At 43.4% G+C, this 13,359-nt stretch overlaps 1 protein-coding gene across 1 annotated transcript in view; it reads right to left on the bottom strand.

Annotated features, from left to right (window-relative positions):
• Positions 1 to 279: 279 nt before the first annotated feature.
• Positions 280 to 13,359, bottom strand: part of HS6ST1 (heparan sulfate 6-O-sulfotransferase 1) — a 193,047-nt gene continuing 179,967 nt past the window's right edge. Inside the window, exon 2 of the mRNA XM_063166462.1 lies at positions 280 to 6,631. Within this exon, the coding sequence (XP_063022532.1) occupies positions 5,923 to 6,631 (709 nt within the window). The 3' untranslated portion in view covers positions 280 to 5,922. The remainder of the gene's footprint in view (positions 6,632 to 13,359) is intronic.

Here is a 13,359-nt window from a genome sequence, read left to right on the forward strand (position 1 = left end):
AAAAGTAAGAAGCCTGTACAGTATCAAAGGTAATTTTTAAAAGATGACAGGTTCCATGAGGTTTAAGAGCTTTTTGCAATGTTGGCTCAAATGTAACAATAGGAACCAACAGACTGCAGTTTCTGCTTGAATATTTCTTGTCCAGGAGTCTGTTTTTGTAGCAGAAAACAAATATTCTCCATCAACTGCACTGGCAGCTTTATCTCTCTGTAATAAACAGGCAAGACCTATCACACTGAAACACCATCAAAGGACAATGGAAGGACAACACACAACACAGATGCTCAATTTTAGGGTTTATTTCATCTGCTAACATTCATCCTTGATCTAGACAAAAACAATTAGATGATTTTTTAAAATTTTATTTTTCTTGTGGAAGAAAAAAACCTTTTAACACTTTTTGTAAGATGCTATAAATAAATATATAAAGCTTTAAGTGTTACTCGGCTCAAGTTAAAACAATTGCCTTTTATTTTTTGTTGGTTTTAAGTTCCTGAAGTGGGGGGGAAAGTGCAAACCATTCACATTCAGCCCAATGGAATGAGTCCAGCCACAGTCACTTTCAGAGAAGCTGAATCTGTTTGATCTACAACATGGAGGATGGAAGGCAGGTGGGGGACAGTTGTGTTTTTTTACCCTCAGTCACACAACTCCTAGAGGAACTGAGTTCCTTGGTAAGTAAAGCACACAAGAAAGGGAAGAGGAAGAAAAAGAAAATCCTGCCTGCATTCACCTTTCCCTGCTCTGTGCAGACTGGGCAGCAAGGAGGAAAGAAGAGACAATATAAGCAAGGTCCCAGATGAATGGAAATGACAATGCAAACCAAAATCAGATAGCTGTAGGGATGGTGAGAAATCCTCTGCCTCTTGTGTGTTTGACTGGCAGACTACACATAAACACCAGGAACTTCACATTGAGAGAGGATGGGGATTTTTGTCTTCTCCTTATGGAAAAAAAAAAGATTAAAAGGGGCAATAAAAATAAGTTAAATCATATTCCAATATGTACAAAACAAATCATGCTCAGTAAACCTTTTGAATATAAAATTATTCATTATAGTACAACTCTCTCAATCCGGTCTCTAGAATTGACACGTGAGGGAACTGAACAGGGAGGGGGAATTGTAGGGCTCTCAGGAGACAGACTCATTTGCAAATCTGGCTTTTTTCATCTTGCATGGCTAAGAATTACAGAGCTGGGACAACACAGGCTTTAACACCCATGTGCTCATCAGGGCCGCATTCACCTTGGCAAAATTCCTGTGGATGGGGTAAAACAAGCAGCCACGGATAGCTGGGATTGTGTGCCCTGCTCACCTGAGCTGCTGCTCACTGACCTGTGCTACAATGGCTTGGAACACTCCAGATCAGGCAGTGGATCCCATGCTCACTTCTGCCTCAGGAACATGAGCTGCTAGCATTAGTGGAAGTGAAAAGAAGAATAAGAAGAGAACACAGCCAGCCCTGGGATTTGAGTCCAGCAGATAGTGCCAGCTGCATGCCAAGCTACAGCTCCGGGAATACAGCACCAAGCACAGGTTGGGGATGAATTCCTGGAGTGCCACTCCTTTTTTCTGATGACTGGAGAAGTCTCTGGGGTCTGGGTAACTCTGAACACCAGTGAGACAAACATCAGAGATGCTTTTAACCGCAAGGTATGAACCTTGGCCAGGCCCTGTGCTGTGATGCTATCATCACCCACTACTCTCTGAAGTGACCTGACTGGCTCAGAGGGAAAACTTGCTAATTGTACTGCCATGGGGACTCCTCCTGCTTGGGCACACTCTCAGAACTGCACTGCTCTTTTCTGCTCTAACAGGACAGCCCTGGGAGAGAGGATTCAAAACCTTATTGGGATCTTTCTTATGCTGCTTCCATTGTCATCCCTTTTCTATAAGCAAGTAAGGGACTGTGGGGTGCAAAAACATCAGCTGAAGTGCTCCTCATTATTCTAAAATGTTGGGCATAAAGGGAGAAATTTAGACAAGCCAAAAATACCCTTTTCTGACTTTTTTTTTTTTTTTTTTTTTTTTTTTTTTTTTTTTTTTTTGTTTATGACTTTGAACCCTGTGACAGCCTGGGCTGGCAACCTTACTGGTCAATCCTGCATTTTGTGACCTGGACAGGGTACAAGGTGGCATCTGTCTGGAAAACCTTGGATGAGGCAAACTCCTTCAACAGAGCTAACTACGATGAGACAAACCAGCAAGAAAATGTTTTCTTCAGCAAGAACACACACCAAGCATTGATGTTTTCACTGTTTACGTGACTAAAAGCAAATTGACTTCTGTGCCCCAAGAAGTCACAAAGTCCCTAAGGGACAAGTCCAGTCTTGCACCTGCCTGCACTGCTCCCAGCACTCTCCTAACCTGACCTGATCATGACACACTGACAGACCCCCTGAAGAAACACTTCATGTCCTGAAGAAGCTTTTGGTGTGTCTGGAAGTCACAGGAATAACCTTTTGAAAGGAAGAGGCAGATATTGAACAAGAATCTACTATCTGGCCACTACTTCTGCCAGAGTGCCTTAAAGCTGTTCTTCTCCATTCATTTTAAAACTACACACACACACTTTTCATGTTATTGTAGCATCAAAATATCAGTCCTAGATAGAAAAGAAATAGTACCACTTCAAAGTGTGGTACATATAAATCACAAAAAACTACATTCACATTATGTTAAAAATCCCTTCCCTTGTACCCACTAAAGGAAGAAGACAGTGCCAGGTATGTCCTGCAACCCATGTTCTGGTACACAGCACTTAAAAACAATTAACAGCCAGAAGCAGACCAGCACAGCAGCCGGGGTGAGGGAGGGCTTTTGGGTGATTCTGTTCATTCCCATTATCCATAATCTGTTTCAAAGTGCCCTGTACTTTTCATACCTTGGAGTACTCTTTTAGAGTCCCTAAATTTGTTACTTCCATTGTAGAGGCGGAAAAACTGAGGCATTTGCATGGGTGCAGGATTTAAACCTTGTAACTTCTGCCTCAGTACTGAGGTCAGCCCTCCTCTTGTGTTTGAAACGAAACTGTTAACCAAAGACAGTTTTCAATATAATTTCATTTCTTTTGCTTGTTCCTGCAATCATTACAAAACATATAAATAAATGTTGGAGCAAGGTCTTCTACTGACATGCTTCTAAGGTCAGAGGCTGCTTCTGATTTAGACAACCCAGCAGACAGATTCATTAACATCCAGCTGGTTACTCAGAGCCTGTAACACAGAACAGCTCAGGCAGACACAGCCTAATCACAATCCTGCTCTGAATCCCACACAGCCCCAGCAGTGAGACACAAACAGGGATTAGCTGCAAGAACCCCTCGTGCCTTATGGATCCACCATACAGGACACACCCTGAAAAGCTTTTGGGGAAAGGTGGAAACTGTGCATATGCAGCAACAGTTGCTTTTTATATCTCATGTGCTGGTCTTGTGGGTAAACAGCCTGCAAAGCTGCATTTTTAAAATACAAATGTTTTCTCTAGTTACAGCAAAATGTAAAAGTGCTGGCAAGTAGCAGACATAGCTTCTGCCAGTCTTGGGATTCAGAGATGAACAATGGATTTGTAATAACCTTCTCTTCCCCCAAGCCAATCACCAAATACTGTTTCATTTTGCTCCCCAGTTTTCATGCAGGAGGAAATGCTTATGGCCAAGTTACACATTTCTGGGAACAGGAGCCATTCTGTGGCAGAAGCACTGGCACAACCTTAAAGACACGGACAGAACCAGCACCTCCTGGTTCCAGCCAAGTGTGTGGCTGACAATGTCCTGCTGTCCCTGCAGGCAGCTGAGTGTGTGCTTGTGCACTCTGCAGCAGCAGGATCAGACCAGGACCTGACCAAAATCCACCTGAAATCAACAGGAAAGACATCCTCTGACTCTGGTGGACTTTGGCTCAGGGCTGTAACAGAATTTTGTTTGAGCCCTCAGGGCTCTTTGTGTTTTTCCTTCTCAAGTTTTTTAGCTGTCTTTGCTCTATAGGGAAAAAATGTATTCAAAAGCAAGGTGTATCCCCCCCAGAAGCCCTTCCTTTGCAAAACTCAGTCTGACCTTGAAACTGCTGGAAATAGTGCACAGAGGCGGAGAAAGAATTAAAATCCAAACCAAGCAGCACACAGTGGACCTGTGTGATGGGAAAGGGATGCTGTAAAAATGACATGCTAAAGTTGAGTTCATCAGCTCTCTGCCTCTTCTCCAGTGATTTCAATGCCATATTGATTTGAAGTTAATGTGGCCTTTGAACATGAAATCCTATTCCATTTAGTTCAGAGTTTACCCTAAACAGTAGCCTGGTTCAGGTCTTACAGGCTGAGTATTAACAGTGAGACATGAACCAGGCAAAAACTGCTTCATTTCCATGCTTCCAGCCAAACAAAGAAGTGCTTGCAACAGCAAAAAAATAAGCCATATTTTAATTTGGTGAGTGGAAAGAGGAATTAGAGAAGTCATTGTTGTTCTGTCTCAAAAGTCAGTAAGCAGAACCTGGTTAGACTGTCCCCACACTGGAGGATTAAACTTCCATGAGGCACTAAAAAACAGCATTGAAAGAGTTCTGCTTTTAGAGTGGTCTGAGACTAAAAAAACACTGTCCATGATTCCCCTTTCCAGTTTTATGAACATAGCTTGTTCATTTAAAATAAGGGCTGCAGAACAGGCACCCTGCCAAAAGACAATGTGCACTGTCTCATAATTAATTTAGACCCATAGTCAGAAATTTTCACAGCTCTGGAAAAGAGCCCCATCCTGTCCCCACTTAAATCAGTTCTAGTGACTTTACTGGAAGCAGGCTGATGCCCATTATGCCTTGATAAAAGCAAGTAAAAATAACTGAAATAATACAGCTAGGGAAGGTCTATATGCTTATTCTGGGTCAGTATTTCTCATAGCAACAACAAAACAAAATCACCCCCTTGTCACATTCCCATTAGTGACATATCATTTGCAGGGTCTGAATTTTTTGTGGATTTATGAAGGAGTTATTACATTTTTCTTCCTTTTTTTTTTTTTTTTTGGTAGTATGTAGGATAGGGTTTTTGTGTGCTGTTAGCAAACAATACTGATAGTGGCTTGAGTGGTAGTGGTGTAAGCTGACAGGACAACATGTCAGTGCAGGTTTGAGTCTATGGTTGGCTCTTAACTTGTTTTGGGACCTGTCTGGGAAACAAATCTGGGAGTTTTGTGTACGAATTCCCCATTATTTTTGTGATGAAGCTGCGTATGTATATGTGATACTAGTGCAATGAATCAGAACCACTGTGCTAAGTACATTTCCCAGGCCACAGTCAATTTGCTTTAATGTTTCTCATCCTCCGACTGGTTTTCTTCTTTTTTCTTTTTTATGGTGCTCTACTTTCTGCCAGTGGCTGCCAGCTGAAATGCTGTGACTGCCTGTGTGCTCAGATCCCGGCCTGACAGGATGGCCCATCCACAACTCAGTCACCATTATCAGTTACTGACAAACAGTGCAATTCCCACCCCACCTCCCCCACAAAAGAAAACCTCTGTTTCCTTGTTTTTTAATTATGTATCTTTAGAGCATGAGGCTCAGGGGATAAACAGATTTTAAAAAAATCCTACTTCTGCCATTTGTGTTAAAATCATGAGGATAAGAAACATTTTTCTGTATTTGGCCTTATGCTTGGGTAACTGCATTTGTGCATTTTTTAATCTCTGCGTTAGAATGTTGACCCTTTTTTTATTTTTATATATTTATTGATTTTTTTAAGAATCTCATCGGTCTTGTAAGAAACAGTAAAAAGACCCTATACTTAAGGAAGCAATCTACCTTCTGTTTTACAGACTTGTTTTTAAATAAAATATGTTTTGTTTTTTTTTTTTTGTTGTTGTTGTTATTTTTACTTCCACCGTCTCTCATATGGAAACCCCACAATATCATTAATATAAAAGTCTGCCTAGGCTACCACTTCTCTATAATATGGCTCATGTAGTCCTCAGTGGGCAAACGTCCTTGCTCCTCGGTCTCTTCCTTGGGAAGCGCTTCGTTGGAGCGGTGCAGGAGCCTCTCCTCCCGGTTCCTGATCCTCTGCTCCATCCTCTCCAGCTGCCTCTTGTACTGGTAGCGCTGCTGGAAGAGGTCCTTTGCATAGTCATAGAGCTGCATGTCCAGGTCGTTGAGCTCCTCGATCCTGCGGATGGTGTTGTTGTCCACCTCCACGCCGCCCGCCCGCGTGCTGTTGTACTGCATGAAGGGCCGGATGAACTTCAGGTTGAAAGTCCTCTCAAACAGGTACTGAGTCTTTCTCTGGAACTCTGTCAGGCCGAAAAAGGCCATATCTTTGAGGTTTTTTTTGGCGCTCTCCAGCAGGATCTGCGCTCGCTTGTTCTCTGGGATGAAGGACATGTTGTAGCAGCCCACCAGGCTCAAGTCAGCCAACATCCTCACCTGGCGGTTGTTGGCCAGGTTGTAGGGGCAGTCCATGAACTCCTGCAGTGTGCAGCCCGACCAGTCCGTGCCCTCGTAGCATGAGGGCAGCTCTTCAGGAGTGGGTGTCCTGCCATCACACATGTGCAAGGAGGTCTTCCAAGTAGCTCCTCGCTGGACGTGACGCCATTCGCTGAGGTAACGAGAAACGGGGTCTCTCAGCAGAGTGATGTAGTAAAATTTTCTACAAGGAGAAGAGAAAACAGAATAAATATTCTGCTAGTGCAGACAGCAAAAACCTGAGTAAATCAACCATCCAACTGACATCATCCATCCAACTGTATTTCTGGGTTGTTTTTATCTTGCAGTATCTCATGCAAAGCCCTTTGTGCACATTAGACCCGTGTTTCTCATTTTAGCCTTGCCAAGTGGTAGCACCTTCACCAGGATGTCCATTGCCAGCAACAGACTGCAAAGTCAGAACAAATCACCAGGACTAAACCTGTTCCTTGACTTCAGAGAGCAACTGTGGCTCCTGGCACTGCCTGGACTTTCCCACCAAGCACTGGGTGCCTGCAGTGCCAGCCAGGACCTGCTCTGAAGGATAGCCCAGCAGCCTCTCTCCGTGAGCTGGGCCTATCACCTCCACTCCATGCAGATGCTGACCAGGACACCCACTGCTTGGCTGATGTGGCTGCTGAGCTGAAATATGGGAGTCTGCAGTGAGTAGCAGGATAAAACCACAGGAACATAAATGAAAAACAATAGGAAATCAGGAATGCAATATGCTTTGCAGAAAGAGAAGGCTGAGCTGACAACCAGCAATATCAGCAATAATTTATTCCCATTTTAGTCAAACTGGTATTAAATCAAACAAACTTCAGACACACTTTTGACACGAGACTAAATAGAAGGGAAAAGCAAGACAACCAGGAAGAGCACACATAATGGCATGGGGCGTTCTTGCTGTTGTAAGTACAATGAAGTCCTCAACAATAGAAGCTGTCCCTAGAACTGAAAACATGACAGCTGTCTCTTAGCAGAGACCCTCTGGCTTCAGCCCATTCTGGGAGTGACAGAGATGGCAGTCTGCAATGGCCCTTTCCACACAGAGGGAAATGGGCTTTTCTTCCCTAACTGCCAGCAGCATGGGACTGAGGTGTCTTTGTGCTTCCAGAAGGAGGAAATGCCTTCTCTAGCTCCTAAATCTGGCATGTGCTTTCAGGGCATAGGACTGTGACACTGAGCACACATGGGAGCACCTGGCTTTGGCAGGAACACACACATGCAGCTGGGAGTGTTTCACACAAGGGTGGTGGAGGAGCCATGTCCCCATCAGAAATGCATCTTCAGAATGCTGCTAGGGCTCTCTGCCTTGCCAACACTGTTCAGGAACACCAAATGGAATGCCCACTGAGATGGCAGTGAACAGTTTTTGGAAGAAAATATAGTAAAAGTATTCTGTTTTGGCTAATTTTAACAGATCCCTGTTTTCCTAGCACCTTCAGTATTATTCCTCCTATTACTAACCTAAATTTCTGCAATAAGAGCAATTTAGTTTTAAAATAATACATCAGAGCCATTGCCCAGGAAGTCTCCTATTAAGTAATGTTTGCTTTCCTAATTCATTCTAAACCTGCTGAAGGGCTGTTTCAAAGCAGTCAGTCCAACAATGGCAGGGGGTGTCCACCCCAGCTCAGATTCCTCTCCTGCCTTCTGCCTTCATAATGAGGGCTGGAACAGATATTTGTTCATTTTGGAAACCATTCCACCTCTCTTCAATAGTAAGAGTATCTCACTGTTTAGTAATACTGTCCAGTACTGTCTGTATACAGGGACAGGGAGAAAAAGGGGAGCAGATATTTTCTTTTGAAGACTTTAAAAAGCCTACCTCTTTTTCCTTCCTTTACTTTGCAGCCTGCAGTGATTCCACTACCCTGACTGAGAGGCAGCCATAATTCATACAGACTGAGCCAAGAAACCTCCAATAGACGGGATAAAATACAGCACTGGGAAGAAAAGGAGAGCAGTGATGAATGCCAGATGTTCAATGACAGACAGTGGTGCTAAACGCTATCAGCAGTTTTTGACTCGTGAACTGCAGTGGATTTTTATTTTCACTGATGTAATCCAAAAGTTGCATTTGTCACTGAACAGGTCGAAGCTATTTATTATTTTGTGGCTACAGAGGCAACTAGAAGGTTGCTTCTCCCTGATCCCTAAGATCAGGGACTCATTTATGTGTGAGGTAACCACAGACAAAGGAGGAGCTGATTCCTGTCCAAACATGCCACCTATACAAGTGTGGATAGGGAAAAAAAAGAGGAATTGGTGTCTGCATTTGGCAGACAGGAGAACCACAAATATTAAATGATGTGCATAAAGTCAAATAGAAGTGGCAGAGTTGGCATGAATCGGATACCTGCAAGGCTGAGTCCAGCTTATCTTCTCTCTGTGTCTCTGTTTAAACTTTAGGAGACTGTTAGTAAATCAGATTAATAAATATCGTGCAAAGCTTCTGAAGTCCACTTAAACAGAGGCACTGAACAGGATGTGGATTGAAAAAAGTTTAAAGAACAGGAACTTCTTTCTTCACACTGCACTCTAAGAGCTATTGCCTTTGTCAATGTAATACCTTGGTACATATTTTACCATGAGGGATCTTTCTCAAAGATTCATCTCAATGAATGAAAAGCACAGGAAATAGGTTACGATTTTAGAAATTCTCCTTTGAATTCAATTTGCCCCTTTCTGGGTCTGTCACATAGAAAAGTGCTTGAAGGAAAGAGTTGCCTCCTAACACAGAAATCAGATTTATCTTTGGAAACTGGAACCAGGCCCCCAGAAGTACTTAAGGAGGCTGCCCCAATGGGCATAAATAAAATAAAATAAAATTTTTAAAAAACACAAACAAAATGCCCCCCCCCCCAAAAAAAAGAAACCCAAACCAAATAAACAATAAGCCAAACAAACAAAAATAAACAGAGACTTTACAGCAAAAGAAGTTTTAACTGCCTAAGTTGAGATGCACCACTGACATAGTGAAAGTTATGCCCCCAAATTTGTATTTAGCTTTCTAGAAAGGTCTTGGTTTGTGAGGAGCAGATTCCCTCAGCCTTCAGGCAAGTGAACAGCACACCTTCCAAGGGACTGAGACCTCAGGAGCCACAGGGTGAGCCACTTGGGTATTAGAGGGATGACAGTGCAAGTGTTCACTCAAGGAACTTCAGATACTGAAATTTCTGTTTGTGAAGTATAATTTGGGATCGCCTTTAAGATCAGAGAAAAATTAGGTAACTGTAAATCATCATCCATTAGCAGTCAGCAAGCTGGGAGAACTCTGTTCCAGCATGGCTGAGAACACAGGCAATGCCACTTATTAACAGTGGCTTGGAATTCATGAGGAACCACATAACTAGTACTTTTTTGTTTTGTCATCAGAGATAAAATAAACCCATAAACCTCATGCAGGTGCGAGTGCCCTTCATTCAGCATGGTGTCCCAGACAGCCATTTAACTTTACTATTCCTAAAGGCTCCTTTCAGAAGCGTGGTCTTCTCCTAGGCCAGATGGTTCCACTCAATAGTGCCTCATAAAAAAGCTCCAGTTTGGTCATGCCGGGTCGTATCTCACTGGGTTTTCGGGAGTTAACAAGCTTGAGCAAGACAAATGGACAGTGGAGTTAGTAAGACTTTTCCTCCCACATGAAGCTGAGCAGAGTAGCATTACTGCTCTTGGAGCTCCCTTCTCCACACCCATGGGGCTGTGATGCCCAGGGGCACAAGGACAAGCAGAACAAAGTCACACCTCTGCCCTTCCTTGCATTGCTGCTCCTGGCAGTCCCAACATGGAAATCCACCTGAAAATCCACCTCTGAGGCATTTGCCGAGTTCACCTCAGACCTGCAGGCAAGGTGCACAGATCCCTGGCATATTTATTAAACAGAACAGAACAAAAAGAATGGTTTTGATCAACAACCCTGTACCTGAACTGAAGTTTCAGGAAGAACAAAATCCAGCATTAGAAAGGAAGGCCAACCTTGTGGTCATAATACACAAATGAATTCAGGAAACTTCACCTGAAGTGCTCATTCTGTCAAAATTACCCCGCTTGCCCCAGACAAAGCTCTCTCCCCCTGCCTCTGTTTCCCATGTGTGAAGGGCTGACAATGTCTCCTTTGTCAGTTTTGGAAACTCAAAACATAACATTTTTTGGAGCAGGAGCTGTCTCCTTGCAGGATTATGCAAAGCCCCTGTTTCAGCATGGATTGAGGTCAGAGGACAATGGTTAACTGCAGGCATATTTTCATGACACAGGTGTCAGAGGCACCACTGCCCTACAGGATTCCCACCCAGACCTCTCCTTTCCATTCTCACATAGCAGCACAAAGCAGTCTCAGTTTTGCCAGCAGAGTTTTGGGGTTTTTTTTTAAGCAGGGCCATGCTGCAAATGCAGTCACTGAGCAGCTTGGGGTTAAAAATAACCCTTTGTTGCGTGGCTGAAGCTGCCATTTAGCAATATTCTGTCTTAATTCCTGTCAGCAGGTTCCTCAGCTAATGAAGGGGAAATGAAACCCTTCTTCCTCTAAAAACTCAATTCCTTCTCTTTTGCTAATAATCAGTCAAGATAATTCTGATAAAGTGACAGATTCTAAATATGATGCTACAATTTCTCTTCAGTTAATTTCCACTCTTTTTTACATGCCAATTCATCCTTCTTACTGCTGCTGGTCTCTAAATTCTGCCAAGAACTGCTCATTTGACTGTACAATTCCCTATTATTTCCCGGGCTTAAATGCTTCCTCCCACTTGGCCATTTTTCTTTTTCTTTTTTTTTTTTTTTTTTTTTTTAATTTTTATTTTTAATTTTTACAGGTTCTTTACTGAGCTTTCAGGCATTCCTCCCAGGAAAAGCAAAGTACGTAACAAGTCCTTTTTGATTACTTTGGTGGCCTTCCATCAGATAAAGAACAAAATACAGCTAGCCACTTGCAATCATAAATGCTTCATCTGCCTGCCAGGAGGGGGAAGAGGAAGGAAGCTGCATAGGTCAGCTTTAGCCATATAACCCCAATCTGTCAAAGCAACATTCCCCCAGGCTACACTTTTTCTACTGCTAAAAGAAAAAAAAAATTAAAAAATCATTCTGTATCTTTGCTGAATTAACTGAGCAGGGGGGCTGCCATCTTGCGGTAATGAGAAACGCTGTGTTTTGTTTAAAGATGCAGTAATGTCAAATTTGTGGCTGATTTCAGGCATCCCTGTAAGTCAAGCCCGTATATTGCACACATTCCACGAATCCCTGGTAAGAGTCCTTATTCCATTTCCACTGGCTCTCACTGTAAGTAGTTTTTTTCACTGAAACCACCACTGATTTTGCCTCCCAGCAGTGAAATGCACTTGTGCCCTGCTGCTAGTCTGCAAGGATCAAGGGAAGAAGCAGCAGAGCACTCAGCACCCCCCTGCCATCACCTAAACCCTGTCTTGGCTGGAGCACCCAAGGGGATTGCCAGGTAAGGGTTATCTCCCCTGGAAATGAGCCTTTAGAAACAGGCCCAGCAAGGACTCACAGGTAAGTCATAAGTGAGTCATGTGTCTCTGATGATGGATGAGCTGAGAATGTGGCAGATGAAAGTCCATAAAGAGTTTATTTTGCCATTATAAAGTCACACTAAATGTTACCTACAAATAGGAGGTGTATGGAGAACAGTTTCCCCCTTCTGTACAGAAAATAACCTTCTGCTACAATGGGAAACTCTGGCTGACTCTCCAGCCACCTCTTACTTCAGTAAAAGCTGCCTCCTGCCTTATTTACCCAATGCATACTTATCACTTTTAAAGCCCAACCTTGCAAAGGTTCTACATATTTCCCTGTTTTCCTCTACCCTGTTTTTCCTCTTGCATAACAAGCACATTCTCAGTTAGAGACTGGAATTTAATATATGTACAATGATTACTTCCTTTGGTAGCAAATAGCCCTAATTTTCCTCAGTCTATTTCCTCTCATCTGTTGTTCATTTAGACTCTTCCTGCATTTCACACACAATAAACTCTTCATTCCTTTAAAAGTCATAAGAACAGAAAGAAAACCCCAAACAAACAAAACAAACATCTTTTCTGTCCTCTATGTTTAAATAAATATTGCAACAAAAAACCCCAAAAGCCAAGAAGCTGAATAGCAAACCAAATCCTCCAGCTCTCAGTCTGGGTAAACACCTACAGCAGTGATTTCCTTTGCCAGGAAAGGAGGGGCTGCCAGTGCTTGCTTTGGGAGCCAGGTTTGTTTAGCATAATTGTGTTTGTTTTGCCTGATGGTCTCTGCTCTTGGGACTTGGCTGTATTAAAAGACAGGACACTTGGAAATGTAACAGCGAGCCCTCATGGGCTCTGCTCACCCTCCAGATCCTCCCTCAGGGAGGATCATCCTTAGGGCTGAAATCATCCTGGGGGCTGATTTCACCATGGGCCAACTCAGAGCCAGCTCAAAACAATGCTCAGGCTGCTCCAGGAGCCTGAGGCAGATGAGAAGAACCACACCTCTCTCTTTGCACCCGTGCATTTTATAAAATGTGGGTATTTGGGATGGTTTGCAGTCCTGGTGATGCAGCCTGTCGTCACAGAGTGATGATCCCACTGCAGAGTGTGTTGGACCTTTGTGCACCCAACACCATGGCTGTGTGCAAGCAGAACAGAGTCTGACAGCAAGAAAGGAGACAAAAGAGCAAGCAGCAGCTCAGGCATTTCACAGGACAAACGCCCATCCCTCCATCCACTCAACACAATCTTGAACAAAAGCTCCCTTCTGGTGTTCCATGCCATGCATGGGCTGGCTTTAAAACTCGAGAGGCAGTCAAACACAACTGCAAGGCTTCTCCAGACTGGTGGAGAAGAGACCTGAAGAGATGAAACCCAGGAAAAGGTCAGTCTGTGTGCTTGATCCAGCCACATGCAGCCCCACAGCCTCGATTTTGGG

Source organism: Melospiza melodia, chromosome 12 (genome assembly GCF_035770615.1).
Source record: "Melospiza melodia melodia isolate bMelMel2 chromosome 12, bMelMel2.pri, whole genome shotgun sequence".
Classification (NCBI taxonomy): Eukaryota; Metazoa; Chordata; class Aves; order Passeriformes; family Passerellidae; genus Melospiza; species Melospiza melodia.